This window comes from Daldinia loculata (assembly GCF_022478755.1).
Source record: "Daldinia loculata strain CBS 113971 unplaced genomic scaffold F4817scaffold_53, whole genome shotgun sequence".
Lineage (NCBI taxonomy): Eukaryota > Fungi > Ascomycota > Sordariomycetes > Xylariales > Hypoxylaceae > Daldinia > Daldinia loculata.
The window spans coordinates 132,752-160,643 of NW_026054907.1; the positions used below are offsets into that span (position 1 = coordinate 132,752).

The 27,892-nt window shown below is 47.5% G+C and overlaps 8 protein-coding genes across 8 annotated transcripts; 4 read left to right on the plus strand and 4 right to left on the minus strand.

The window, feature by feature from the left end:
* Nucleotides 1-816: 816 nt before the first annotated feature.
* Nucleotides 817-5,940, minus strand: F4817DRAFT_347289 (regulator of V-ATPase in vacuolar membrane protein). The gene is made up of 7 exons (XM_049304521.1): nucleotides 5,265-5,940; nucleotides 2,922-5,204; nucleotides 2,437-2,874; nucleotides 2,134-2,380; nucleotides 1,830-2,080; nucleotides 1,539-1,770; nucleotides 817-1,473 (listed from the first exon to the last, which is right to left on the minus strand). The coding sequence occupies exons 1-7, from the start codon at nucleotides 5,538-5,540 to the stop codon at nucleotides 1,244-1,246; spliced, it is 3,957 nt and encodes a 1,318-aa protein (XP_049155988.1). The 5' UTR covers nucleotides 5,541-5,940; the 3' UTR covers nucleotides 817-1,243.
* A 129-nt stretch (nucleotides 5,941-6,069) lies between these two features.
* Nucleotides 6,070-9,525, minus strand: F4817DRAFT_347290 (Sfi1 spindle body protein-domain-containing protein). The gene is made up of 2 exons (XM_049304522.1): nucleotides 9,030-9,525; nucleotides 6,070-8,974 (listed from the first exon to the last, which is right to left on the minus strand). Exons 1-2 carry the CDS (start codon nucleotides 9,205-9,207, stop codon nucleotides 6,348-6,350), a joined length of 2,805 nt encoding a protein of 934 aa, XP_049155989.1. The 5' UTR covers nucleotides 9,208-9,525; the 3' UTR covers nucleotides 6,070-6,347.
* A 60-nt stretch (nucleotides 9,526-9,585) lies between these two features.
* Nucleotides 9,586-10,341, plus strand: F4817DRAFT_347291 (uncharacterized protein). The gene is made up of 3 exons (XM_049304523.1): nucleotides 9,586-9,816; nucleotides 9,888-9,983; nucleotides 10,045-10,341. The coding sequence occupies exons 1-3, from the start codon at nucleotides 9,754-9,756 to the stop codon at nucleotides 10,066-10,068; spliced, it is 183 nt and encodes a 60-aa protein (XP_049155990.1). The 5' UTR covers nucleotides 9,586-9,753; the 3' UTR covers nucleotides 10,069-10,341.
* A 48-nt stretch (nucleotides 10,342-10,389) lies between these two features.
* Nucleotides 10,390-12,378, plus strand: F4817DRAFT_347293 (Mo25-like protein). Its single transcript, XM_049304524.1, has 4 exons — nucleotides 10,390-10,914; nucleotides 10,988-11,045; nucleotides 11,114-11,595; nucleotides 11,648-12,378. Exons 1-4 carry the CDS (start codon nucleotides 10,816-10,818, stop codon nucleotides 12,122-12,124), a joined length of 1,116 nt encoding a protein of 371 aa, XP_049155991.1. The 5' UTR covers nucleotides 10,390-10,815; the 3' UTR covers nucleotides 12,125-12,378.
* Nucleotides 12,379-13,738, minus strand: F4817DRAFT_347294 (NAD(P)-binding protein). The gene is made up of 3 exons (XM_049304525.1): nucleotides 13,589-13,738; nucleotides 13,251-13,531; nucleotides 12,379-13,169 (listed from the first exon to the last, which is right to left on the minus strand). Exons 2-3 carry the CDS (start codon nucleotides 13,492-13,494, stop codon nucleotides 12,562-12,564), a joined length of 852 nt encoding a protein of 283 aa, XP_049155992.1. The 5' UTR covers nucleotides 13,495-13,531; nucleotides 13,589-13,738; the 3' UTR covers nucleotides 12,379-12,561.
* A 385-nt stretch (nucleotides 13,739-14,123) lies between these two features.
* F4817DRAFT_360923 (putative 3-phosphoinositide dependent protein kinase-1) lies at nucleotides 14,124-20,145 on the minus strand (the record flags this gene model as incomplete). Its single annotated transcript, XM_049306337.1, has 8 exons — nucleotides 14,124-14,648; nucleotides 14,725-15,342; nucleotides 15,400-15,671; nucleotides 16,097-16,210; nucleotides 17,699-17,987; nucleotides 18,037-18,253; nucleotides 18,521-19,521; nucleotides 19,642-20,145. The coding sequence occupies 8 exons, from the start codon at nucleotides 20,143-20,145 to the stop codon at nucleotides 14,124-14,126; spliced, it is 3,540 nt and encodes a 1,179-aa protein (XP_049155993.1).
* Nucleotides 20,146-22,142: 1,997 nt separating this feature from the next.
* F4817DRAFT_347308 (uncharacterized protein) lies at nucleotides 22,143-24,098 on the plus strand. The gene is made up of 3 exons (XM_049304526.1): nucleotides 22,143-22,715; nucleotides 22,773-22,892; nucleotides 22,943-24,098. Exons 1-3 carry the CDS (start codon nucleotides 22,251-22,253, stop codon nucleotides 23,420-23,422), a joined length of 1,065 nt encoding a protein of 354 aa, XP_049155994.1. The 5' UTR covers nucleotides 22,143-22,250; the 3' UTR covers nucleotides 23,423-24,098.
* A 1,345-nt stretch (nucleotides 24,099-25,443) lies between these two features.
* F4817DRAFT_319014 (uncharacterized protein) lies at nucleotides 25,444-26,409 on the plus strand (the record flags this gene model as incomplete). The annotated part of the gene is made up of 1 exon (XM_049301005.1): nucleotides 25,444-26,409. One exon carries the CDS (start codon nucleotides 25,444-25,446, stop codon nucleotides 26,407-26,409), a length of 966 nt encoding a protein of 321 aa, XP_049155995.1.
* Nucleotides 26,410-27,892: the final 1,483 nt, after the last annotated feature.

Genomic DNA, 27,892 nt, shown 5'->3' on the forward strand with positions numbered 1-27,892 from the left:
GGCTTGTGGAAGGTTTACCTGCTTTACCGAGTAGCCAAGGTCTGTAGACTTGATCTCGGCTTCTTAGCATCTTCGGGTCGCCGTTACATGGTGTATACTGTTCGGGCGAAACTCGGGGCTCCGGCCGCAACCCGCAGCGTAGCCAAGGACTCCACCATTATTCTCTGCCTTATGCTCAACAGATTCAGAGATATTGATTCTAAGGCCTCCCATTACGATGATATCTGCCGATATCAGAATGACAAGGTTACCTCCATGTCTGCCTTGAGGTGTGCTCGGAATATTGGACGGTAGGGATAAATTTACTAGGTACTCGGCGATGAACCGCTCTTTGCAATATTTGATGCTATACAGAACTTTTGAATAAAGGATACTTTCGGCATATGTATAGGCATCCATGTGTTTCCATAGTTTAGTTTCATGGTTCCTTGCGGAACAACGAAGGTGCTATACCTTCTGGGTCCACCTCATGATACCCCTTTTCTCCGTAACGAAGATGAGACGGCGGGACCAACCTATCACTATGATACCTCGGCTTCTCATCACGGAAGTCTTGAAAGACTCACAGGCGGTGTAGAGAGTAAATGAAGCCCCAGATGGTAAGGGATCTTTATGTCGGTCCACAACTGCTTTGTCCTTCTGCCACTCGGGTTATGTCTACTAGGCTCTGCCTATGTTCCTCGGTTATTATGCTGGCTGGAGATGCAACAGAAGCGAGATGTTGATGTGTGCTTTACGAGCCTCCGTGAATGTCTGTACTGGGTCCACGATTAGTTCTAGAAACTTGACGAAATACAAGTTATGTGAGTTAGATATCGGAATTGGACATCTTGAACCAGTCCTGGGCTCCAACAAACACCAAGTAACTGATAAGCCGCATTGACGCATTGGCTGCTAATTAATACTAACTAGAGCAACATGTTATGATACAGACCTCGCTTTCAACTGATCTCTCTAACTCCTATCAGCATTACCTTCAGATACACTCCTTTCCTACCAGCCCTTTATCGACTCCCGAGAACTCGTCTACGTACGGAGCTCTAGAAAGAACACAGCTATAAGGATGTGATCCATATTAGATGTACTTTTACACTTTTAAAACGCCCGCTGCTTCACCCTACTAACGTCTTACTCGAATAATTAAAAACACGAACAAATCCTAGCTCGCAAGAGCTGATGTAGTACGTCTATCAGAACACAGCATTTCCCGACATTCCACGCAAACTAGCCTCCTGAGGGTCCATCAGAACCCAAAACTATCCAGAAGCGAATTCGAATCAGGCTCCTCGAAGACGCTGGGCGGTGGTTTGACGCCGTGGCCTCCAGTTTTCATATCGGTCGGGGCTACGTGCGCCATAGGCATGTCCTGGACAACTAGTGAGCTGCGGCGTAGTAGGAGTTTCCTAGGATCGATCTCGCCGCCAAGATCTGGAGCCGTCGGTGTAGCATGCCGGAAGAATTCCCAGTTGCGAACTATACAGCAGTTAGCGAGGCCGTCTGTGTGGAATAGGAGATGAAACTGAAGTTTGGCGATTTACCTAGGTCTAGACCGAGGAGGTCACAGCCCATGCGGTCATAGAGTCTGGCATTGTGTAAGACAAACTCCCACTCTGTCCTTGGCATCACCTTAGACGCCCCACGGAGCGTCTGCAACGTCTTCTGTCGAAGCTGGGAGTACAATACAACAAGGGCTGGGTCATCCGTAAGGAAGAGTTTCGCCTTCAAGTTGTCTGATGAGACTGGTGTTTCTAATAGTGTGTAGACAGGCGTCTTCAAGAGGTTAGCGTTTTGATCGTAAAGTGAATTTTGATATTTTGATAGAAACTCACAATGAGAGCGCGGACCGCCATGTCTCTCCGCTTTAACATCCAGAAAGCCCACGACGCTAGCCAACGATTACCTTCTTGAGCCGCAAGAGTCAAGACCTCGTTTTCTAGTAGCTTCCTTAATACGGGACCATTATCGCCTTCGTATACCCTCGCAATAGCGATAGCAAGTTGGATATCTTTGATTTGGCTGATGCACACGTTCACCGCATCTTGTAAGTGGCCTGCGAGGAGGAAGAAGGCAGCCGCGTATTCTACATCTCATGTTAGTACTTGCGTGCCTCATAGATGCCATGGGGGTGTTTACCAAAACGACGCTTGCTCAGGAGAGCATATGCATTCTTCAAAGCCGTCGTCTTCCACTTGGGGTCCTCAAAGTTATTCGCCAAGAGCCGTTGCGTTGCTCCTTGTTCGCGATTCCAAGTCGCCATGCGCCAGAGACCTTGAAGAACAGCTTTCTTCTTCAAGGCGAGATAGAAGAGACTGCAATCCACCGGATTCTTCATCTCGCTTTTCGCGTACTCGTTACGAGCCACAATTTCGAATTGTGCTTTCTGTATATTAAATAGATTAGATGAAAATCAACAACACTTTGAGTGATTAAGCTTACCACAGCGGCCTCGTCTGTAAGCCACATAAACATGCCGCTTTCCCTAGCATTCTCCCACAACATAGTGCCGTGATACTGGCGGGATACGAAATCTGTCAGAATATCCTGACTGGTAGAATGATAAGCCCAGTTGATTTCCCTCCACGACATGTGAATTTCGTTGGTTCTGCCCTTTCTTAGCGCGTGCTGCCGGAAGAATAACATGAACCTAGCACCATTCTCGTCCATCGAGCGACGCTGCTTTTCTACAACTCCAACACATTCAACGATATCGACCAATTGGATCTGCTCATGGCCAGAGAGTTGGGGTATAGTAACTTGTTGCAGCTTCTCGCAGACAGCTGAGGCGATGTCTTCCGTGAATACTTCATCAGTGTCATCGAACGACATCTGGGACATGAGATAGGATGGGCCGTTGCTGCCAATGGACATTGACCCCTAAAAGCTTAGCAAATTAACACTTGAGTGAAAGTCGTCTTACTTACTTTACGTAGGTAGAAATCCGCTAGATCCAGGCCTAGATAATCGTCGATCGACTCGCCCTCTACATGATACTTCAGCGTGTGGTTTAGAGCCAGAAGCACGCGCTGAACCACTCCATGTTTCCCTGCGAGTATACACTGGCTGAGAAATTGAGGGTGGAAGACTGGCAATGGTCCATTTAATCTTTGAACAACGTTAAACAGATCTCTAGTCCCATGTTTACGGTGTGGTACGCGTGCGCTCGAGATCAATCGGTCAGTTATCTCAAAAGTCCTATCATACGAAAATAGTTGGTTGCCAGCACCGATAACTAAATTGCCATCGCTGAGCCAAGTTGAGTCCCCAATGGGATGAGGCGTAAAATCTCGGATATTAATCTCGCGGATCGGCGCCCAAGCAGGGCCTTTGTTTAAGTAGTCGAAGCGCATCTGTGAGAGGAGGATGATGCGATATGGGAAGCCAACGGCTAGAATTGACTGCGAATCTGGTGTAGACGTCCAATCAAGATCTTGCACTGGGTTATGATTCTCAAAATCCTGCTTATATTCTAACCGGGCCCCTCGAATATCCCAAATCGTCAGTTCTGAGCGCTGTGTATTCACGAGAGCAGCTTTTTTCTTCGTGCTGCCACTGACCAATGCGGGTTCTGGGATGCCAGTCTCCATTGAAGATGTCGAAAGCCATTCAACTTGACTTCGTTCTTGGGAAACTCTGGCAGTCCAAAATTCAACGCGGCCGCCGTGAGTGTACGATACAGCAACATCCCGGGCAAAAACATCTAAGAAACCAGATATAGCATGTGAAATACCAGCGGGATCAACCGGTAAGACATAGGCCAGGTCACCAGCGTCTTCTAATTTGAACGTACAAAACTCTCGAAGGCCTTTTTTGTGGCCATTAATCTGTGTTTTGGTAGAATTATTCTTCTCCATAGGCAGATGGAGCTCCCAAATTATGCCCTCCTGCTCCGAGGTGACTGTCGCGATATGTGCAACCGAATCGTCATCTACCCGCTCGCGGGGAAGCACGATGATACAAAGGGGCTTGCCACGGACGTGATATTTGAGATCGGCAAGCAGCGTATGCGTTGATGAAGTGCAATCCCAGACAGAAATACTCTCATGATGCAGGAATACGACAAAACGACCTCCTCTAATTAAACATATTCGATGTATATGTCGCTTCTCGGGGATGACATTATGTCGTAATAGCTTTGTTCGCAGTGGACCAGGAGTATGTCGCCAGACAATACTTTCGCCCTGCTCTGTCCTTGATACGATCGCACGACCACTAAAATTTCGAACAATCTTCTTGACCGAAGCAGAATGTCCAGACCAAGTTGCACGAGGGACTAGTCGGGTTTTGGCCTTGGAAGTCGGGTCCAGAAAATCAGCAATGCTGCTCTCGAACACTTCTACCCTTCCATCAAAGTGATGAAATAGCATGTGTAGGTTTCCTAAGTTTTTGTTACAATAGCTCAGAATCTCCACGTGGTATTCCTTCGTGGACGAGCCTAAGAAATCAAAGTCTTTCGATTTGACGTAGGCGACATTGTCCACGTTACTATTACCCTTGAGCTTGTTACTTATACTCTCCAAGGCCCAGGAGGACATACTTCCGCGTCCATCGAAAACGACGCAAATTTCTGTATCTCTGTTGGCAATGGAGAGCAAATATTGAAGAGCGACATCTTCCTTTTCTTGGCCATCCCCTCTCTCTTGGACGGCTCTTTCTGTAGCGTTGGCGAGATCTCGCTGGCTTAAGATGAAGGCCCATACTGGATTTTGTTTACCTGTCTCGCGCTCATCCCGCACTGCTGCCGCTAGATCCAATTGCCCCCAGTGATGTAGTAGCGACTGGCGACTGGAGCTATCTGCACCCGTCCACACGCGCATGACATTATCGGCGCAAAATGTGTATAGCACGTTCTCGATCGTCTGGTCGACGTGAAATGGTTTGCGCCATTGTATACTAGTTACGGCTCGCGGGTGAGAAAGATAACCAAAATCAAATTGTATTTCTTCCGAACTGAAGTTCAGCCGCCGCCACACTTTTACTAGGCGATCATGATATCCTATAGACGCGATGTAAGACGAGTCGTAGGATAGATTCGCTGCTTTGGCAGGACTGGCTAGTTCCTGCTGCCAATGGCAAGAGGGTGGTGTCGACGTTGTATCGTAGAGCCATAAAGACGATCGCGCAACGAGAAGCTCCTCGGCACTTCCCCAAGACAGAGTTATGGGCGTTGGACCTCCATCGACTTCAAAAGACGTTTGTAAAGCCCACTATATACAATCAGCCAAGTTTACACAATAGCTATTTTGGCAAAACAGGGGGGGAATAACCTTGGGCGAACCACCATCATCACCATGGCTCAAAGGCCGGTATATCCTCACGGTCGCGTCCGTACACGCAGCTATCTTTCCCGAGCATTCATCAAAGGATACAGCATCCAATTTCCGCTCATCATTGTCATATATGGTCTGGATGATAGTTTCGGGGTCTGATAGAATCGCGAGGGCATTGCCGGTGATATAAACGATGACGCGCTTGTCATCCCAATAGCCTGTCGACACAGCTTGAAGACTGGCTTCAGGCTGACCTGGAAGGACTGCCTTCATACTATCGTCGCAAATGGCTCGATATGGACATGTCTAAAGATTTAGGGTCGTGAGGCCAGGTAGGATAGTGATTATACACAAGCGTTTCGTTTCGCTTGGGCTTCTTCCCGAAATCCGAATTCGTTCTTGTTCAAGAGAAGGCAGATCTACGCATGGATCATCGTTTTATGTATTTGGTATTTGGCAGGGATCGTAAGTGATAGCTTAAGATATGCGCATGTATTTTGAGCGTGCAGGCGTGATGCAGCCTTAACGGGGTTATGGGAAAAGGTCAGGTGCTCTCCTGTTGTCAGAATGTCGTCGATGTAATTCGCGTCGGTTTGCGGCTGCACTATGACGTGAGACGGGCCGCGAATCCCTGTCTTAGGCACTTAAATAAATAGGTATACCTATTCGTAATTAGCATCGATATTGCATAAAGAAGAGTCAATCTAAAAAGGTGAATGCAGTAACTGGTGCATCGTCTTCTCACCCTTAAAAATGCCTCTTAAGCCTATTGGCATACATATTCCAAATATACTATTTTACAGAGGAATATTAAACTTTTATAAATAACATTATATCATACCTAATAAATAAATAAAGACAGTTGTGTACCTAGGTACGTAACACCAATACAATAATACAGCTCAAAAGTTCGTATATTCTATTACAGGTATCTTTGAATCTTTCGAACCAGCAGATCCAGGGGTATCACTATGTAAAAATGCCATTTGCGCCTATTCCATCTAAGATTCCACCATAATTTCAAGCAAGACAAACCCCATACCCATAGCGTCCATGATATTGTCAACTGGACCAACCTAATTATTGCGCCCATGAGACCCTAAGATTCCTCGCGGCGCGACCAGAACGACTGGCTCTACCTGCGATTGCCGATCCCCTCACTGCCGTTTCGCTGGCTCGCCAATTTCGACTCGGTACGGGTGCTAATGGTGTTGTCGTCTCCCGCAGACTCAGGCCTCCTAGGAAGAGACGCGGTCTTCCTGGGGTGGGAGTGTATGTCTCTTGCTGGATATTATCATTCTTACCCTTCGCGGCGGCTTTCCAGTTATCCAACAAACCCCGCGCATGGTTTAGTGAGGCCTGATGTTGAGCATCTTCTACCACTTGTTCCACACTCTTATAGCTTCCATCCTCGAGCTCGATAGGAACAAGCTTGTCTGCTGTTCGGCTGTACCAGTTCTCGAACCCATTTCGCACCAGTCTCCTGTCCTTCTTTTCTAGCGCGTTTGCCACTATGAGTGGTCGATTCTGAACTTGGAGGGAACTAAGGTTCCAATTTTTCAGCGTACGAGACATCGTCTTCTCTTTCCAATGTTCTTTAGCTTCAACTTCCAGCTCTTGATGATATACTGATTGATCCCTCCACTGCTCTAAAAATTTCCCCTCGACCATTGCATCGCTCATCAACCCCATTTGCTCCCTCTGTTGTGCCTTCTCACGCCACGTTCCGAGTGCTTCCATAAGTTGTTTCGATTCTTGGTCCGCGGTGACATCTTCTAGGAGTAAATCCATCACCTCTAGCCGTTCGAAGCTCGGCTGTAGCTTTTCACGCCATTGTGCAATACACCGTTCCCCCATGCCTTTCTTCACAATACGACGGGTTTCCAAGTGCGCCTCTTTTAACCTCCGTTTGCGCCTTTGTTTGGAAATATCATGCCATGCCAACAAGGCACCTCGAGATTTATAATAGTAATCGGCTCGCCGAGCATAGGTCGCCAATTTCTTTCCCTCGTGATCAATATGCTGCGTCTGTGTTCTCCAAAGGGGAAGCGAATTTGTAGCCTTATAATAATATTCAGCTCGATTTGCATAAAGCTCAAGAACTCCTTGCTGTTGGACAGCTTGTTCAGCTGCATTCTGCCAGGTAGGTAGTATCCTGGTAGCTTTATAGTAGAAGTTGGCTCGTGTGGCATAGTCCTCAAGTATCTCATCGTGCCCATGCATTTTTTCTTGGCTCTCTTGTCTCCATGTGTCGAGAGCTTTTACGGTCTTGTTATAGTAGCTGGTTCTTTTCGCATTATATTGCATTGTTTCCTGCTCCAGAGAAGCCTTTTCAGCTTGGGAACGCCATATAGGAATGGCATGGGCTATGTGACCATCTTGCTGTTCTGCACGGAAATTTCTGGCTCTCTGTAAATTTTCTGCTGTGTATTTCTCCCAGGCATCATAGTAGCGCATGCGGAGAATATGCCTTCGCGCAAGGAGTGTAGTTTCGTCCATTTCATCCGTTGTATCGACCGGATCGTTTTTGGAAGATGCATTTCTCGTAGAAGCCTCGGGAAATCCCTTCTCGTGGGTTTCGACTGCAGTACTTGACGAACCAGAAGGCTCGACAGCAACATTAAACCCGACATTATCACTAACCAGAGGAATTTCAGGCGCGCTTTCGGGATTGCTAGGGTTAGCAGAGGGAGAAGCATCGAGGTGAACACCATGAGCACCGTTTTCGTGAATGTTGTCGCCCAGACGCTGGCGCAGACCGAATGCTTTAGATTTCAAGCTCATTTCATAGACCTTAGCAGCCATCTGTGCTTTCTCCGACTCTTCCTCCCAGCGGTTGGACCAATTCGCAAAGGCGCGGGATAGCATCATATATTTGTGCGCCTTTGCCGCGACACGCTCCAAAGGGTCTGACGACTCCTCAATCTTCCGGACCCTACTGCCTTCCTCTTTTGCACTTTGCCGCCAACATCTCAGTGTAGTTCTAGTAACGTGGATGTCATGGGCCCGAACGGCAATCCCCTCGATCCGCTTTGAATATACATTAGGGGGCAGGTATTGGGGTGGTACGTTGTCCACTTCAGCAGCGATAGTTCTCCAAACTTCGAACTTTGTCCCAACATCTTCTTCTAAATCAGCCTGCCGGGCAGCATCGAACTGATCGCAAATGTTGGCAATGAATGCTGACTTCTTCTGCCATTGCCGAAGAGCGCTCGTAGCAGAGAATTTATTCTGATGTTTCTTACGAAAAGCGATTGCGCTATTTTCGAGGTGTTGTTCGATCACAGAGAGGTCAGCGTGGTTGTTTGCGTTATGCAGATGTCGATCATTGTCGTCCTCTAGGATAATATAATCATCGCCTGCATGATCACCATTGGTAAAACCGAGGGATTTGTCAGAGGAGGCAGGATCAATGTGAACTTCTCCAGCATCGCTCTCATACGCTGAAGAACCATCCATTTGAACAGTAATTTCCATCTGCGACATGACTACCTTGAACTTCTCTTTAAGCGAAATCGCCTTTTTGACACCTCCAACCCGGAACACAAGCTTGCTGATAAGCTGGTCCTCGTCCGGGTCGAGATTATGCCTTGGAAGAATCTCATCATAAGCTTTAAACAAAGCATGAGTTGGTAGACGAGAAGAAGGCGTGAGCTCGGATAAGATCTCTTCAGCCTTGAGCACAATCTCGTATAGAACACGTATGTCTAAAAAGAAATTAGCGAATTAAGGAACTACGTAGCTAAAAATGAAAACCCCTACCTTCGTCAGAATACCTATCGCGTTCCATAGCTAAGACTTGAGAAGGAGGTACGGCAGGCGGAGCCATGGAGCGGTGAGATGTGGACTCAGGGATGGATTCAGGGATGGACTCCGGGGCGGAAAATTCATCAGAAATATCGGAAGAGGTCGAAGACTGGCGACTATGTGAGAGAGCCATGATAGAGCAGCGACAGAGTCACGATACTCGTAAGCCCGAGCATCGTCTTACTTAAGCTTAATTATTTGAACTATTTCGAGGAACAAACAAGATCGATGCAAGTGCTAATCGCAGGTAAGTCGGCAAATGAAGAGCATAACTAAAAAAAAAAAAAAAAGGGAGACAATTGATTAGGGAATATGATAATTCAGCAAAGAAAAGGGAGATTGCAATGGGTGTGTAAGTTAGGTAGGCAACTTGGAATTGATTGCGATAACTGAATTGATTGATTAAAAAGACGGAAGTGAAGTTCATCGCGTCGCGTTATCGAAATATTCGGACCCAACATACCCCCACCTGGCAGACTGCATGAGTGGGGCACCCGTTATGTAACATTATGTACCTAGCAGTTACCTTATATCCTTATTGCATATGAATACATCTCCATATTCTAATATTGACGCACCTTGGTAGAGAATGGTAATCCCATAATTTTACGAACTTGGCCAAAACGGTTAAACCTGTAAAGATTTCGGCTTCAGTTTTTACCAGCGTGTATTAGAAAAAATGCCGGCACGTCAACGGCCAATTCAGAAATTCGCTACTGCGGTTTCACGGTGCTCTACCGAGGTAATATACACTTTTTAAAAATAAATATACATCCTGTATTACAGGATATCAAAGCTCACGATCGTTTATAGGCAACGGTATACGGGAAATGCATCGTGGGAGACTATAACGCGGTCCACAAAGATAAATGCGTCAATGAGTTTCTTAAGTTGAAAGACTGTGTCTTGGTGAGTAATATGATCCATCTTACACCTTGCTCAAAATCATGGGAACTCATAGGGAAGATAGAAAGCGTCAAAACAGGCTAGGTGATGATTGCAATAATATCGAGGTTTTCGTCTAGGAATTATGTATTTCTCGTGTTTCTCGTGTTTCTCAACTTGGGAGATTAAGGTAGAGACGAAGAAGAGACGAAGAAAAGACAAAGTAGAGACGAAAAAGACGAAGATAGGTCCCAACGTTAATGACGTGTATTGCGCTTCAAAGCCCCGCCATCTAATATGAAAGTAAGAGTAACCAAGTTATTTATAACTAAAGGTTATTCGATTAATAAAGATAAGATATCCACACCGAGGTACTTCGTACATAAGTGACGCTAGCCTAGGGCCTCAGCTGAGGTTATCCGCCCCGTAAATAAACATTCCGATCCCCGGATTTACAATAAACAATTACCAGCAAGCGGCACATGGCACATGGCACCATTCGGGCCTCACCACCAAGGTAGACCAAGTTTTGGGATAACGACGTCGGGCATCTTGGAATCAATCAGCCTGAACGAGTACAATGACGATCTTGGTTGACTAAAATACCGTACCTAAAAACGCCCCGTCTCCTATCAAGGTCTAGGTTACTTACATGTCTACATGCCTACATGCCTACATGCCTACACGCCTACATGTAGCCAGGACCGAGAGCAGACAACATCTACAACAACCTGCCGTCCAAGAATCCAAGAATTTATAACTGCCTCTTACCGAATTCGAATTACTACCTAAACTTTCCCGATATAGATGCGCCCACCCGTATACGTATACGTATACGTATAACTAATCACAAACCATGTCTTTCTTATTTTCGAGGGGCAGAACCAGGACTAACGCTCTGGATCTTCCCAAGCAAGCTAGAGACCATGTTCTCAAACTCGACGCCCCTGGCAAAGTACATAAGCCCAGCTTCCCAATCCTAATAATATTCCAATTATACGATATGCTAACTAACTATCCTGCTATAGGCCGAAGAGCTTGCTAAGGTGCTCAGTCAGATGAAGCTCATACTTCAAGGAACACCAGGTACTTGCCTCCTCATCCCCCGCGCAAAATCATGACCTATCGTACAATACTAACATATTCGATCGCAGACGTAGATAGTACCCCAGAGCAAGTATACCAGCTGGTTACAGGTCTGATAGAAGAGGACCTTCTCCTTCTGTTAGCTCAAACCCTACACCGCCTCCCCTTCGAGTCTCGAAAAGACACCCAAGTTATATTCTCATACGTCTTTCGGTTCCGACCCCCCACAGCGTCGCCAAAGACAGATCCAGTCGCATTGAGCTACGTAGTGAATAATAAACCTCAAATCTTATTAGAGCTGTGTCGAGGTTACGACCACAAGGAGAGCGCAACGCCCGCGGGTACTGTACTTCGTGAGGTTCTTAAAAATGAGGCAGCCGCTGCCATTATATTATACGACGATGGGGAAGAGCCCGGTTCTAGTTTGAAGGGTGTGACGGCAATTGATAGGGAACGGCCACAGAGCGGCAACGGAGTCTTTTGGCGATTCTTCGACTGGATCGATAAGAGCTCGTTTGAGGTTGCTGCTGACGCCTTCACAACATTCAGAGTATGTCCAATTATAGAAAGTATAAGGCATTATCTAACAGGCGCCATTCTAGGAGCTTCTGACGAAACATAAAGAGCTCGTGCCGCGTTACCTCTCGATAAACTTCGAGCTCTTCTTCGACAAGTACAATAACATCCTAGTACAGTCGAACAGCTACGTGACGAAACGGCAGTCGATCAAGTTGCTCGGTGAGATATTACTCGACCGATCCAACTACAACGTCATGACCGCGTACGTCGACCGCGGGGAGCACCTCAAGATTTGCATGAACCTGCTACGCAGCGACCGCAAGATGGTGCAGTACGAGGGCTTCCACGTCTTCAAGGTCTTCGTGGCCAACCCCCACAAGTCCATCGCCGTGCAGAAGATCCTGCTCATGAACCGCGAGAAGCTCCTCAACTTCCTCTCCCATTTCCTCGAGGACCGCACCGACGACGAGCAGTTCATCGACGAGCGCGAGTTCCTCATCAAGCAGATCAGGAATATGCCCCCGAACCCCGTTCCCCCGACCCGCCAGCTAGCGGTTTAGGGGTACTACTGACGGAATCAGGGTCCGGTCCAGACCCGGGTGTTGTGTGTATCCGTAAGTAGCTTCAACCTCAACCACGGTTCAAATTTTTTTTTGCTTTGGTAGCAAGGGGCTCTTAGATATCAGGCTTGAACAGTAGACGTACCAAGCAGCCGTCATTGGCAATCATTGTGTGCATGTAGTTAGGCGTTTAGGTTATGTCCGGACAAACGAAAGTACAAACAAGGACAAATCGCAATGAAACATTGAAATATTGACACATTATGAAGTTCGATGATATGACATCCTTCGCTGTAGGCCCTAGGGACATAATTCCCCTTGGCAGCCACTCTCCTAACTACGAATTCCAGTATAGTAGCATCATTCATATGTAGTATATGATCCCTACCCCTATAGGTAATTCAAACCCTTTAAGCAAACTAGTGCTTGCTAGCCCTTCATTTCCTCGCCATCCACTCCGCAAACTCATCCTTATACTCATCCCGCCAACGGCTCAGCGGCGGCCGTCCCTTCACCGCATCATCCGCCGTCCACAACATCCGTCGCCTGTCCGTCTCCTCGTCGACGTCGTTATCCGGACATAGAACCCAGAACTTGCCCTCTCCCATCTTCTTCTCCAAGTAATCCGCCACCTGTGCTGGCGTCCAGGGGGAATCCGGCTTCTCTCGTCCGGGCGCCGCGCCTGCTAGTGCCGTCCAAGTCCACCCGGGGACTAGTAGGTGCGTACTTATGTTAGATTGCGCCCGCAGGTCGAAGCTCAGTTGCTCGGCTAGGGACTTGACGGCGGCTTTGCTCGCGTTGTACGCCGGGCTTCCGGGTGGGTTTGTGATGCCCTGCTTAGAGCCCGTGATAACAATTGCAGCCTTGTAGTCAGAGGAGGCGGTGGCTTTCTCCTTGACAAGCGGTAGCAGAGTCAAGGTACCGTTAACAACGCCGAAGAAATTGACATTGAGAATCCTCTGGAACGCCGCCGGATCCGCTCCCTCGCCCTCAAAGGCCGTTTTGCCGCCGACCCCGGCATTGAGTGCTAGGAGGTTGATCTGGCCTATGTACGGTACGCTTGGTATCATTATGGTATTATACCTAACGTATACGAGTTGTATTGTTAGTAGCAAGTATAACATACCTCCAAACTCCTTCGTAACCCTATCCTTAAGCCCGCTCCAGTCCTCCAGTTTACTCACGTCCATACGGATGGTACTCGCAGCGCTCCCGAGTGTCTCGCCAACTTTACCAAGAGTCTCGGCGTCCCAATCCGCAACGAGGACTCTCATGCCATAGCCGACACACTTTTGTGCCAGCGCAAGGCCGATTCCCGACGCGCCGCCGGTAATAACGGCCGTGTTAGCCTTTTTGAAGATCGCAGACATCTGATTTCCTATATCTCAATTTGATTTGGGATAGATTCTCAACAACGACAAGCATTAGAATATAATAGAAGAGGCGTGTCCTCTATGTACCTACCTAGGTACCTTATATGGGCAGCAAGCTCAACTAGAGTGGAGTGCCCGGGAATATCATGGATGTAAAAGAACGTCTTGAGGGGGTGAAACTCCAGGACTTAAAGCCAAAGTCCTCGGGGATAAGATATTAAAAACCGAGGCCAATCATTGTCTTGCATAAAGACAATAACGTAGCATGTAGTCGAATGCTCATTAACGGATGTTATATCGGTTTATTATGAAATTGCTGTACTAGGACCCCTAATCAAAGGTTACAGTAGCCCCCCCAAAGCGACCGTGGGTTGTCCCCTGATCACGTTGATTCTTAGACCCAGTCCCTAAGACGTTTTCTCGCCGATACCCATTCTACTAATACAGGGATATAGAACCTCTTTTCCTCGAGCGACTCTCCTACTACACACCAAGAGGTTACCAGTCTAGCTCGTAATCCTAAGCCATAAACTAGCACGCCATACGCCATTGCCTTGACTATTACTTAGGTAGTCATCTCCTTCCTTCCTCTTGATTCCCAAGCGCCTCGCGGGTTGACTTAGGAGCTATCGCTGCGGTAAGACAGACTGCTTGGACAACATCACCGTGACGCTTTCGCGAGCGTTGACGGTAGACCAGATACTATCTTTGCCTCCCTTTCTCCACTCGTCTCCAGTAGCATCTTCACCAGTGCCTCTCATCGACTCTCCCATAATTACATCGAGATCACGCTTCTGCGAACTCAGCCAGTCCCTTACGAAAATAGCAGGGTCCTCGCTAAGAGACGTTAGGAAGGCATGCTTAGCCTTGGACACGTGGATCGCGTGGATTATGATAGCGAGCTGGTCGTCGAGGGAAGCAGCTTCCTTCAGCATGTTGGCGTAACCAGCGTTGCTAAGGAACGAAGACATCTTCTCGCGTAACGGATCATCTACAGCGACGCGAACATCGTAGACGGTCGGTTGTGGGTCTTTGTGGAACTCTTCGTCCAGTCGGATGGTGTAGGGAAGCTTGACCGGTGGCAGAGGTTTTAGATGCGGTGTAATGTATTCGTGCAGCCTAGGAATCGACCCCGTTTCGATACCAAAAGCCTGAAGCCATTTGTTAGCCGGACATATTAATAAAATTTCGTATAATTTCGTATAATTTCGTATAATGATTGCTCACTTTTCTTAATAAATCATCACACCGGAAATTGCGCTTCTCCTCGTCCTCTTGCAGCCCCATCAGCTTGATGTATTCCCAAATCCCCATCACTATTTCCTGTCGTGTAGCTTCTGACATGTCAACGATGTCTTCTAACTCCTGGCTAACCGCGTACCGCTCGGGCTCCTCATGCCTATAAAGATTGATCGTAATATTAAGGTTCTCGTCTCCGCTACGCTTGAAGGTTAGTTCGTCGAAATCGGCAGCAGCGGGAAGACTCGACGAAGGACCAGCGCGCTCCGGCTTTTTCCATTCGACAACCTGGTCGATGCCCTTCCGATTGCTAGGAAAATCTACGCTCAAGGCCTTGAAGAAATGAGAGAACCTATATTTCGGAGACTTCGCCTTCGGTTTCGTGTCTTCCTCCATGCGGTCGGCGTCGTCGGATTCACCCGTGTTATCTTCACTATCATCATCCTTGTCGAGATCATCGTCGTCATCCAACAATCGTCCTTCAATCTTAATGCGATAAGTGGGCTCTAGATTAGAACTGAAATCAAAGGTATCGACAAGACCATTCCCTTGCCAGACTTGATCTTCTGCGGTGTTGGTAATCCAGATCCGAAGCGTCTTCCAGCGCTACGCAATGTTTAGTCGGTATAAGATCTGATATTGGCCGAGACATGTGACACGTACCTTGACGCTTCGATTTACCGAATCGACAATATCGAGGCGTTTTCTCGTCATAGTTGCATCGAGTCTTCTCTCGAAATCCCTAAGCTCTCGATATCTCACCGCCATATCACCGACGGCACAGTCGTCGATGTTATCAGGAAGGTTCTTATCGGTTGGCTTGCGGCTGCGCCGCTTAGCCATCTCGACCTGAATGGCGGCGGCCTGTTGCTGCTGGGCGATTTGCGCCTGAGTCAGGGGAACTTGATGATGAGGACCGGACGACATCATAGGACCTGCAGACACAACAGAGGGGTTAGTTAGAATCTCTGGAAAGAGGAAAGGAGGGGGAGAATATGACCTAAGAAAAGTTTGGCTAGACAACAACAATAAAGGAGAAGTAACAGTAGCAGTAAACTGCAGGTACACGACGTGTATGTATATGCATAGGTAGTGGATTAGCATATGTAGGAGTGGTAAGAGTCCAAAACTAATGGTCAGTGGATCCAATGTGTGGATGCGTGGAGGGAAGGGGGGAGAAGGGCGAGAAGGGGGAGGGGGGGATGGATTTTTTGCTGAATTTGCTGGATTTGCTGGCTTTGCTGGTTTTACTGAATCGCCAACAATTTAAATACTTGAAGACCACAGAAGCATTAAAACGGATATATATATATATATAACTCATAAAAAAGTAGATGGTTTTGCTAATCAAGTTACATACCAATGCCTCCTCGTCGCTGTCCGGCCGAATGGGGGGTACGCTGTTGCTGCTGCTGCTGCTGCTGCGGCGGCACCTGTTGCTGCGGGTAAGGGCGGTAGCCGGTCTGCATCTTGACTATTTTGGCCCCGATTCAAGGGCCTTGTTATGCCTTCTATTCTGCTTTACTTTGATTTTAATGCCTTAGACTGACGGACTGATTGGAACTAAAGTTTTGTAGCTCCACCGTTTAAGCGTGCGACACCAGTCTCGATCGCGATTGGGAATAGGCAGTTTGGCTGTATGGCGGTATGGCTGTATGGCTGTATGGGGGAGATGGCCCGAGTTATCTGGGTCGGAGATTTGGATAGTCGTTGGAAAAGGCGCGTGTCTCGTCGCGGTCTGTTTGAATGATTGGAGAATTTATGTACTTTCTACATAGTTTGGGAGTCAGTATGGAGTATGACCGGCTTGGCTTACAGCGGGTTCAAACTTCAAAGGGGAAAAAAATGATTTGGCTTTTGAGTGAGACTCGGTTTAGATACGTGAGCTACAAGTGGCTGATGTGGCTAGTAGCTTCCAAGTTTCTACCTACATACACATGATGTACATGTACCTAGGTACCTAAGGTATCTACCTACCTACATAAATACATGTACTTACGTATGTACATATACGCAGTCCGTGCATTGATTCGCATTGATTACATGTATCTTACGACTGGATATATACATATTAGGTAGGTTATCAACCAAGTCACCATTGGCCATGGGGTTACTTGGCAGCCTTCGTAGCTCGCTCGCGTCTTGGGAGATGATAGGGGGCAACCGGTATCCTTCACAATATTATTTCCTGTGAATCCAACTGACGAAATCATTACGACCTCAACCTCAACCTCGCTACCACAACCTATAATATATGCGTCGACGCAAGTTCGAACCTATGAGAACCGCCTAGTTATGTAACATATCAACCATTAATCACGCCGGGGAATGTCTAACTTGCTTTTGCCAGTTCCATTGATTCAGTCACGTCCTTTTAGACTCCTGAAGCATTGGGTCCATACAGACCCCTATTTCTCAGATATCTACCTACCTTTCCAGTTCCAGACCCTCAACACGGCTATGCGAGCACTCTTCCCCGCCCTTAACAACCAAACAGCAACCCCGGGCTCGACATTCTTTGGCTTTTTCTCCCCCTCCCTAATCTAGGGCCCCGAAAGGAATTTTATGTTGGAATATTATATTAGGGAATGTGAGGTATGGTCATGCGTAATGTAATCCTTCTAATCCATCTAAAATGAGATACCGAGCGCATACCTCAACAAGAGGCACGGGCCGGTGACAGGGAAACTCCCAGAATGCATGTATTGTGTCATGATGTGCACCCCTTCAAATATCACCAAAAGCTACCAAAGCCTACGCCTCGCTAGAACATGCCGCATATGAAAGAAGAGAAATGCCTCCAGGAAAGGGAAAACTAGGTAGGCCCTAACGGATACTTAGCCGAGTTCGCGCAATGCCCGAATGCCAAGCGTGAAAAGTATTTCCAAGCTACAAATGTACAGCTATTGCTAGAAAGCCGAGCCTAATCCCTGTTTGGATTGCCGCTTGCTGAATCGATTACGTTTCGCATTCGCTGCATCCTCCAGGCTTGCCTGGCTCTTGCTCAGGTGATTGCGATGAGACCTATCATTGATGTTGTAGCCTTCTGGACCGAAAGTACTCGCTGGGCTGGACATCGACGACGACATCTCCCCGAACGCGTTGTCGCTAGTATACGAACGGCTACGGTTAGAGGATATCGCAATGTCTCTGGCTTGCTGTAAACTCTCAAGCCAATCGTCCGCGGTGGGACGAGGCGCTTCGAGTGAAGCAGGTGGCTTGACATCTTCAAAGGTATAGTGAATGCCAGCCTAGCACTTGTAAGTACAAACATATACAAATCGGAACATGGAAACTCACCGAATCAACACACCACACAGTCTGCCCCTTTGCGTCCACCTGGCTCTTCCACGAGCAGTCCGGCGTCAAAAGCGAGATCTCTAATTTCGTCTTTTTCTCTTCCCCTCCAGCCGGGGCCAGGACAATCCTCCCACTAGAAGTGATCATGACTAGCCGTTGCCTCTTCTTCGTTGTGCTACCACCAAAGAACCGAGAGAATTTCCTATGACCCTCATCGCTTTTGTTATGTGGACTGTTCGGAATTGGCGACGACATGACCATAAGGTCGCCAAGTCGCAAAATCCTCTCATTCGTCCTCGTCAACACAGGTGACCACTCAATATCAAGTTGCGATGGTGGCGGAATGTCGGTGATAATCCTCCCCGGCGCGCGAGAAGGGCCGTTGAGGCCGTTCCCCGTCGTAGGGGGTCGGGATGAAGGCTGCTGGCCAGAGGGCGATCCATTAAGCTGGATTATCTTAGGCTCCTGAGACGGCGGAACGTACGGTCGCAGTCGCGGTGCCTTTGTCTTCCACAAGACCTTACCGAACTGCTGACCTTCGAAGAATTCGTGGTTTTTGATGTGTTCGATCGTAAGGCGCCTTGCTGGATCTAGAACTAAACAACGCTCAATCAGATCCCTCGCAGCAGGAGGAAAGCCTACAGGAAATTCATAGTCGAGGTTGACGATCTTTTGGAATGTCAAATATTCTGACCCAGCTTTGAACGGTGGTCGACCAGCTAGTAATTGATAGATAATGCAGCCAAACGCCCATAAATCACTCGCCTTGCACGCATTTTTGTTGGTGAGTAGTTCGGGGCTGACATATTCGGCCGTACCCACGAAGGATGCTGCACGGTTATCGTCAACCTCATCTTTACTCCTAGAGCTGGTCCCCATATCTTCGATTCTAGGAGGAGCCTGCGGTGCTCTCGGATCGGTCAATAGCCTAGCTGTCCCAAAATCGGTGATTTTGACATGTAGTTGGTCGTCAAGGAGAACATTCTCGGGCTTCAAATCCCTGTGGATGACGCCACGCGAGTGCATATATTCGATGGCATCTAGGATCTGGGCCCCAAAGAACCTCGTACACTCTACATCGAATGTGCCTGTCTTTTTCAACACACCTAAGAGCTCACCACCATTGCAGAGATCCAAAACGTAATACAAGGAATTTTCATCTTGGAAGGTGTAGTAGAGTCGTACGATACCAGGATGTTCGGTGAGACGGTTGAGGGTATCCTTTTCGATGTTGACGTATTTTATCTTTCTTTCCTTGATGATGTGCTTCTTCTCGAGAACCTTTATAGCATACTCTTTAAGAGTCTGTCGATCCGTAGCGAAATATACTGTGCTATATGAACCCTCCCCTAAAACGCGGCCGAAGGCAAAGTCTCGCACGCCCTTCTTAACTGGCCTCATGATAGTTTTTCCGTTGGAGTCTACTTCTTTCCGTATCGAAACGGCGGCTCCCCTATCTTTCCACTCCTCGCTGCTATTGGACACCTGCATATCTAACCCAAGACCACGAGGTTCGGGAACAGTAGGGACACCGGGGATTGAAGCATAACCACCACCCATGCCTTTCGAACTCCTCCTAGGAGGTAAAGGACCACCCCCAGCTACAGCTTGGAGCTGGCGGTTCTGATTATATGGTCGCTCCCGGTAACTCGGTTCGCGGGAAGGGATACTTGGCGCATACTCCGAAGGCGTTCTCGAGTCAATCTTACCCGGATACACGGGCGTCCTGGACGGTTCTGTTCTCAGGATATGGTAAGAGTTTGCAGCTTGATCCCGTTCCGCTGCCGTTGCAGTACTATATAATCCAGATGGAGGCCGGGAAGGAGAGGGGTTCGCGTATGGTGACGCTCCATTCTGTGCATATGCAGATGCTTGGGCCTGAGCATCAACTGTCATACCGGAGATAGCCGTTGACATCTCTGCCGTCTGAGGTCTACTCTGTCCTGTATAGGAGTCGGACTCGGAGGGGCGGGTATCGGGAGTGATTTGGTTTGATATGGGCACATTGACGTCTTCGTCGGCTTCTTGAGACGGGCCCGGTGTGGCATCGTCTGGGTTTGCAATGCGTAGGCCACCCAGAGCCCTCGAGAGGCTAAGATCGTTATTCATTGTTCCCGCAATCCGGAATGACAATGGAGAAATTAGCTAAATGTCGATGATAGGCTGTTAGGGGTGAGTCTGGTTGATTTTTGGGTGGATGATCAAACGACAGATATCAAAGTAGGACGGCAGGCGAATAATCTGCCGGTCCGTATCGATAGAAGGTCGACAGATGAGACCATCGGTGGTCCCTAGGGTATAGGTTTGTTCTCTTTGGGAGTTCGTTCTACTGACCACTAAGGAAGGGAAGTTCAGATTTAGCAACACCTGCTCGAGCCTCTAATAAAACCCGACCGCCGGCAGTGGCAGATGTGCTACCTCGAATGCGGCGTTCTTTAGGGGACTCGGCCTCACCTCTAAAGGCGTAAATATTAGGTCATGTCAAGTCGGGACGGAAAATATCCAGTCGGCAGGGTAAGGGGTTAAGAGGGAAATGGAGGTGGAAAGGATAGGATAGGATAGGATAGGATACGATAGGTAGGATACGATAGGGTAGGATAGGTTAGGATAGGGTAGGATAGGTGTAGAGAAATTAGACTGATGTCTGTAATTACTTGCTGCACGTACGTTCTGCTGTTCCGCGTGTAATTTTCAACGCGGCAATGTAGCCGTAGCAGCTTAGCAGCTTAGCAGCGTGGCAGCGTGGCAGCGTGGGCAGCGTGGGCAGCGTGGGTAGAACACGACCAGAACATTCAAATCTCAATCCAATTGTTGCCATGCATGGACACATGGACAAGGGCCCAAACAAGAACGGGCGATGAGCATACTAACGCGCAGATGGTACGCAGGTAGTCAGGTAGTCAGGTAGTCAGGTAGTCAGGTAGTCAGGTAGTTCGGATAGATTGGCAGATTGGCAGATTGGTCGATACTAATTTCATAAAAAGGTGGCAGGTCGAGCAGCAAACTGGAGGTCCAAGGTCCAAGGTCCAAGGTCCAGGGACTAAAGACTAAGGACTTGTATATACGGATCCGTTAGGTACCGTACGTACCTGCTACCTGCTAGCTTAGTGGAACTCTACTGACTAAGGTACCTTGCTACAATACTAAGTACACGTATGCTGAGGGGGGAAGTGTGGGAACCGTTAGTCTCTGCTAACAGAGGATTGGACCTTTCCCTGGGCGATGTCATTAGCGGCACTTCGTAATCTTCATTAGAGGTACACCGTACAGCGTACAGACTGACAGACCGTAGACCGTACAAGGTGCAACTCACCTAGCAGGTTTTCAGGTAACTTCCATGTTATCTGTGCAGGTTAAGTTATGTATTTTACTGATTGTACGTAGGTACCTTCAATACATATTCCTTTACATAAAGCTGCCACCTCATACCTAGGAATCGGAAATCAAACATATTCACTCGTTAATTCAAGTTATTAACGGTTAGACATGTACGAATGAACCTAAACCTTCATTTAATACGATTGGGAGTACTTGACATTTTTCTACGCCTTCGTGCCCGCAAGGCCTACCTAATCTGACAGCTTCTATTTTTACTTGATTAGGTAGTGCCACAGTATTAAAGTAAACAATTATTACAGTTGAGGTTAGGTACGATGGAAAACCCCCAGTCCTTGTAGCCATTGACAAAGATTGATTATTGGCCATATTTTTTTTTCTTAGCACATAGTTACTATACACGTCTTATAGAATGATTGGTATAACTGCTCTTAGATACCTTAATCTAACTAACGCATATGAATTAGTTCAGTGGCAAGCTATTCGCGCGTTCTAGTTACCTATAACTATTTACAATCGACGAGCTACTAATTATACCTGTAACATATAAATGCGGTATACGTTGAGTTGTTACTTTATTCGAATTACTTTTCTATGTAGTTGTTTCTTCACTACAGGTAGTTACCCAACTAAAGAAAGACCACTTATACCAACATACATGTAAAGCGCATGTATAACGATAATACATATTAGGTGCTTAACTCGTAGCTTCTTGTCTCGGATATCAGCCATGGCAACTATAATAGTTATGGCAATTATAAGAACCACACGAAGTAATTATATTGAGGCAGAACTAGTTCCAATTCATTATCACACGCAACTTGGCAATATCCCAACCATTCTCCGGTTGATAATGGTGATGATGATCCTCTGATAATATGTTACGCCTAACACCAACCACACTCTCCTTAACCATAGCAGAGGTTAAGGAGTTTGAACGTCATCTTCGATTTAAGAAGTATCTTGCTAAAGAAGATACTCTGGGTAATTTACCTATACGTACCAAGAAAACGATTCCTGTAGCTAAGAGCAGCGAGACGGAATATAACGTTTTAAACCAGCCAACCCCGGAACTTATCTCCAAAAGGTCATCTACCACAAGCGTTAAAGAAAGCCCTAAACTTCTATCATGTCCGCCCCGACCACCAAAGCCCGGCGGTGACTCTGTTGAAAGTAGCTCTCAGGGTATACCATCTTCCTCGCAAAGATCTTCCTCGCAAAGTGGTACCCCAAGCTCCTCGAACTTGTCGCATCCTGTGGGTTGGGGAAACTTGCCAACGACGCTGCCTCCGCCATTCTCCAAAGAAAAACGATCCGTATCAGACGCGCAATCACTACCCTCGGTGAGCCCTTTCTATTATTCGAAGACATTAGCAGAGCTAACTGGTCTCGGTTGATAGAACTCTAGCAGCATGCAGGTGAAGCCTCACCGCAACAGCTCCAGCCAAGAACCACCAGAAACGCCCCCTAGACGATCGTCTCTTCGGATGGCGCATACTGACGTTCGGTCGGGTTCTCTAGTGAGTAAAATACGTGGTCGTAAAGGCACTGACTAATCTTACCATCTCAGTCCCTTAGAGGTAGGAGACGGCTTGTCAGTTCAGCGGTTAGATTCGGAGAGTCTATCGTCCGTTCTCTAGGGCGCGGCTCTCCGTCGCCATCGCCATCGCCGCACGCTAGTAGCTCCGAGTCTGGTTCTCCGGGGCGGAGGGATGAGCTAGAACCAACAAGCGGGGCGGAACTTGGATTTATTATCTACAACGACTCTCTTCCAGCATCGTCGCAGCCGCAGACACCACTCAATCTCCCAGAAACGCGCCACCAAAGTCGTCTCCACGGAGCGTACACTGCGCCTGTTCCACGGGCAGCCTCTCGATCGGCATACAGGTCCAACACTGTGAGGGGAATGGGGGATACCACCAGCAGTCCATCCGGTCTGGAGACACCCGGATTCCGAGGTCTTTACAGCGGCCGAGAGAATACCGAGGACTCAACGCTGTTCTATGAGGCATCGATATTCCAGGAAGAAGGCCCAGTAGAGGGTGAATAAGATTGATAAGATGAACAAACGGGCATTTTTTAGATGAAGATCATACGTCCTAAAGGGTCAACGACTCGTGAGCATACTCAGCCAACAAAGCTTTACTACTTCGTACACTCGGCGAGATGGTTAGGTACACACGAAGAAACAACAGGTTATCAAGCATATCATCATCATCAAACCTGTTTTAATTTCTATGCAGGTGATGCATGAGGGCGACCAGAGACTTGCTTTGTCGTATATTTAGACAAAGTTGAACCTGTAGAGTTATTGCAGAATAATGCATTCATCTTATTACCGGCCCTATTCTCTCAAGTTCCAAAAATGTCTGATAAAAGGTATGGATGAGTACCTCCTAACCTCCTAACCTCCTAATGCATAGATGCAACAAAGGAATGACGCAAACAGTTGAGACGGGAATCCAAATAGTTGGGGGGGGACCGGATATGAATAGCATCGTCAATGATGTTTTCTAATCTGCAAAGAAGAGGAGAAACAAACGCACGGTAGACCTGCATCCCCGGCCGATTCCTTTTTCTTCTCCCATCCCCATCCTTCTTACAAGGTATCCTTCTTACAAGGTAGTGCCCATCTTTCTATCTCTTGGTGGAGATGGGATTAGTGTCGGCTAATTAGTTTTTCCTGCACTCTTGTTACCTAACGTAAGGCATCTCTTAGCATTGAGGGCTTGGCATTCAACGATATGCGATGCAGCAAATCGCGATCAACATCATTGTTTTATGTGGGGTCTACGGACATAACCGGTGGGAGAATTCTGTCCCTCAGTCCCTTAACCGAGACTTGAAATGGGGCTGATGGGGATTTGTTTTAAACCAATCAAAATCAGGTTGCTGTGGGAACTTTTCGGCCCCAGATGCCAAGAAGCTAAGGCTTCGTACCAGCATCAAACCGTACCTAGCAACCTTTGGCCAATCATAAACAAGATAAGCTCTTTCAGAAGACCCCTAGCCATGGCCTTACCGAATTGCTCTTGCATCCCCGACAGTCCGATCCTTCTCTTACGGTCTCGACATCACAGTGGTCTGAGCACCCTTTTAAAAATTGACGTACCTACACCCTAAGCACTGACCTGCAGCCGTTGCTGCACCTCACTAATCGGGCTCCACACTTATCTATGGATGTATCCATGCAGCGTCTTTTCCCTGCTATAGGTACATACCGTACTTTTCTCTTCGATAGCCAATAGGATAATCCAATCTGTGCCGTTTTGCCCTTCTTCTGTTCTGTACCTTCTTTCTAACGCTTCCGCGGCCACACCCTCATACTAAAGGTTCTCTTATGGAGCCTACATACCTCTCTTTCCGTTTCCTCGTCCACCTGCCTACCTGCCTACATTGCTACGCTACCTACAATACCGTGTAACCGATTTCCGTCCTAACTCTCCGGGCAGTGTGCACTAATAACACAAGCAATCCTTGTTACCTTGTCTTTCCCCCATCTCATCCCATGCGCATGCAAGCTGCTACTATTACTACATGTACATACAACTTCCCTTCCCTACATGTACCTAAGGTTCCTTTTCTCTCTCTTCCTTATTTCTTACAAGAATCTTCCACCACCCAGCCATCCTCATCCTCATCCTCATCCATCTTTCCTGTCCTTATCTTCTACATATCATCCTCATCTCTAACACCTCTCACTACTATATTACATACATAGACATCCTCATAAAGCTTCTTATCTCGTAGCATACCCTCATACACCGAGATACTTTCACCCATCTACCTACTTCCTCCTAGCCTTCCACCCTCACCGTGCCGACGGCCACCTGCATACCGATCCCTCTAGGCCGTCAATAATTATCAGACCACGTATTGTCGAGTCGTATATCATCTCAGAGCCCCCATTTCCTCCTCGATACAACCGCCTCGGCCCTCTGCAAATCAGCTCGCGCTCCTTTCGACACGCGACACGATCAGATTCAAACTGTCAAACTGAAATCATAAACATAAATCTAACTTGTTTCTTTTGCGTATCTCACCTAACATCTAGTGCTAACAGAGTCCAAAATGGCTTCTTTCGGACGTACTTCCTCACCAGTTCTTACTATGTCACCAAGTGCTGCTCATCAAGGCGCGTTCGGCATGTCTTCCTTCTCGCATCACACCTCTCCTTTCAGCCGGGCTAAGGCATTCGCTGCTTCTTCACCTTGGGCCCAGCCTTCAATCGCAGCCCCTTCAACAGCAGGTCGTAAGCGATCTAGAGACGAGGCTGGCGTCAATCTCGATGTTGAAGAGGCTAAGCTTGAGACCATCGAGCCCGTCAAAGAGCCAGAGGATGGCTGGATATACGGCGAAGGTATGATGCTCATCAAGTCGCCTTCGTCGTACGTGGCTGAAGCAGGTAATCAATCTGGTACCTGGGTCGAAGAAAAAGTGAATACGGATAACATCCGTAAGAACGAAGAAGCTCGTGTCCTCAACCAGCAGACACGGCCATCTCTAAGAAGCAGCAAATCGCAGCGTTTAGACATGAACGCCATCGCGATTCCCGGTAGTGAGCCGCAGACTAGTCGTTCCAGCCCAGTTCGCGACGTCGATGCTGCAACAGCCACACCTAGTCTATCAGCCGATACCAGCAGCCAGCCCATCATCGACAATTTTACACTCCATCTCGGGATTGGGTGGAGCCGTCTTAGCGGGAGCGAGCACATTCAAGCTGCCGCTCGCGGGTGGGCGAGATATATCGAAAACCATTTTCCCGTCACAAATGTTCGAATTCAGCTAGAAAGCAAAGGGCTTCAATCGTATTTCGTCGAGGCAACGGAAGGTTTCTTCCTATTCTCCGAAACTCTGCGACAGGGTCAGCTCGTCAGCAAGAACTTAAACCAAGCATTCGTCAATCTAAAGACGTCGCCGCCAACTTTCGAAGGACCAGAGGCCATAGTTGCTACAGAATCACCTAAACCAGTCGAGATTGCGACATTCCCACAAGTCGCTATAGCCCCTGCTGATGTTGAAATGGACATGAGCTAAACTGCTGAAAGGAGAAGGTCACTGATTGCTTTTGTTGTAGGACAATGCCGGCGTAGCTTGGCGAGAGGTAACTTGGAATTGACAGGTATGGGCTGGGTGCGTTCGAATTAATATTTCTATCAACGGGTTTAACGGCTTCCCCTATACGAATTCGAGCCAACTGGGGTTTGGACCAAAAATTGACGGGGCGTAGAGTATTCATCTAACAAGCTCCTGTATGCATAGTTTGTACAATAGCAATAGATTTCTTCATGACTCGGTCACTTCAAAAGAAAACCATGTCCTTGTGATATAGCTCTTGATATGGGTCGTTGTAGTTCTTATACCAGTGCGTGTCCTTGAAATGCTGCCTGAGCAAATCGCGGAAGGGAAAATTGGGCAATAAGAGGGTTACATTTGTGAGCATTTATTTTACATGTGTTGAATTCGCAACCTTCAGCCTAATACAACATTAATGCGTTTCGTATTGGATTATGAAGAAGGAAAGTTTTTAGCGAAGACTTGGTCCGTCATCGGCCATAAGCAAATACTGTAATCCGTACGGATTATATGCGGCTAGTACCTAAAATATTAACTTAAGGGCTACCTATCAATATGTATGGCGTAATCAACCTATGGGATCCATAATGATTCCGATTAGCGTTTGCGTAAGATGGCAGGGTGGATACTTGTGATTTCTCTGTTTTCGCATACATGCTGATAAAGTTATGTACACGTTATATTGCATGCGATGTACGTACCTACCTGCGTAAAGCAGTGGAAGGAACTGCTTCGACTTCTCAATTTCCGAAAGTATCGTCTCCCTTGCTTCAAACCTTAATTCTCCCTTTTTGTTTATTTTTATTTTTTTATTTTTTCTACAATCAAAACCATCATCAGGACGAAGAAGACAATTACCTCAAGCCATTTCATACAGGTAGTGAAATGTATTCATGGATGCGATATGTTTTAATCGAGCTTACTAAATCTGGCAAGGCGTATTTCATCCCAAGCAAGCTTAGGTAGGCTGACCAGCTCCCCTCCGCTTTCAAGGAATTAAGATGCCATGGTTTCGAGGTCGTCGAGGTGACGAACAAACGACTGGCTCTAAGTGGTCAAAGCTAACTAAATCTCCTATCGATAGGCCACTGATGGCTGCATCCGGGTTCCATTCTTCACCCATCAGGGCAGATGGTAACCAAGAGCGGTGCATCTAACTCCCGATTTAAACCACATTCTGGGCTCACGCATTGGTGTCGAGGCAATGGAATTTCATGCCCGTGTCGTGCAAAGCAAACCTCGACAGGGTGATACAATAAACAAGGACACGGCAGAAGGAAGCGCGACGTCTGAACAAGCTTATATGCATACGATCGAGTTTATCCAAGTACGTATATCAACCTGCGACGCGACCTCGATCAAATTTCTTCTTATTTTCTAGAAACCTTTCGCTCATGGTCCGTTAATAGAGGCCGCCTATTTATTGCCTATTTATTCTCCAGAC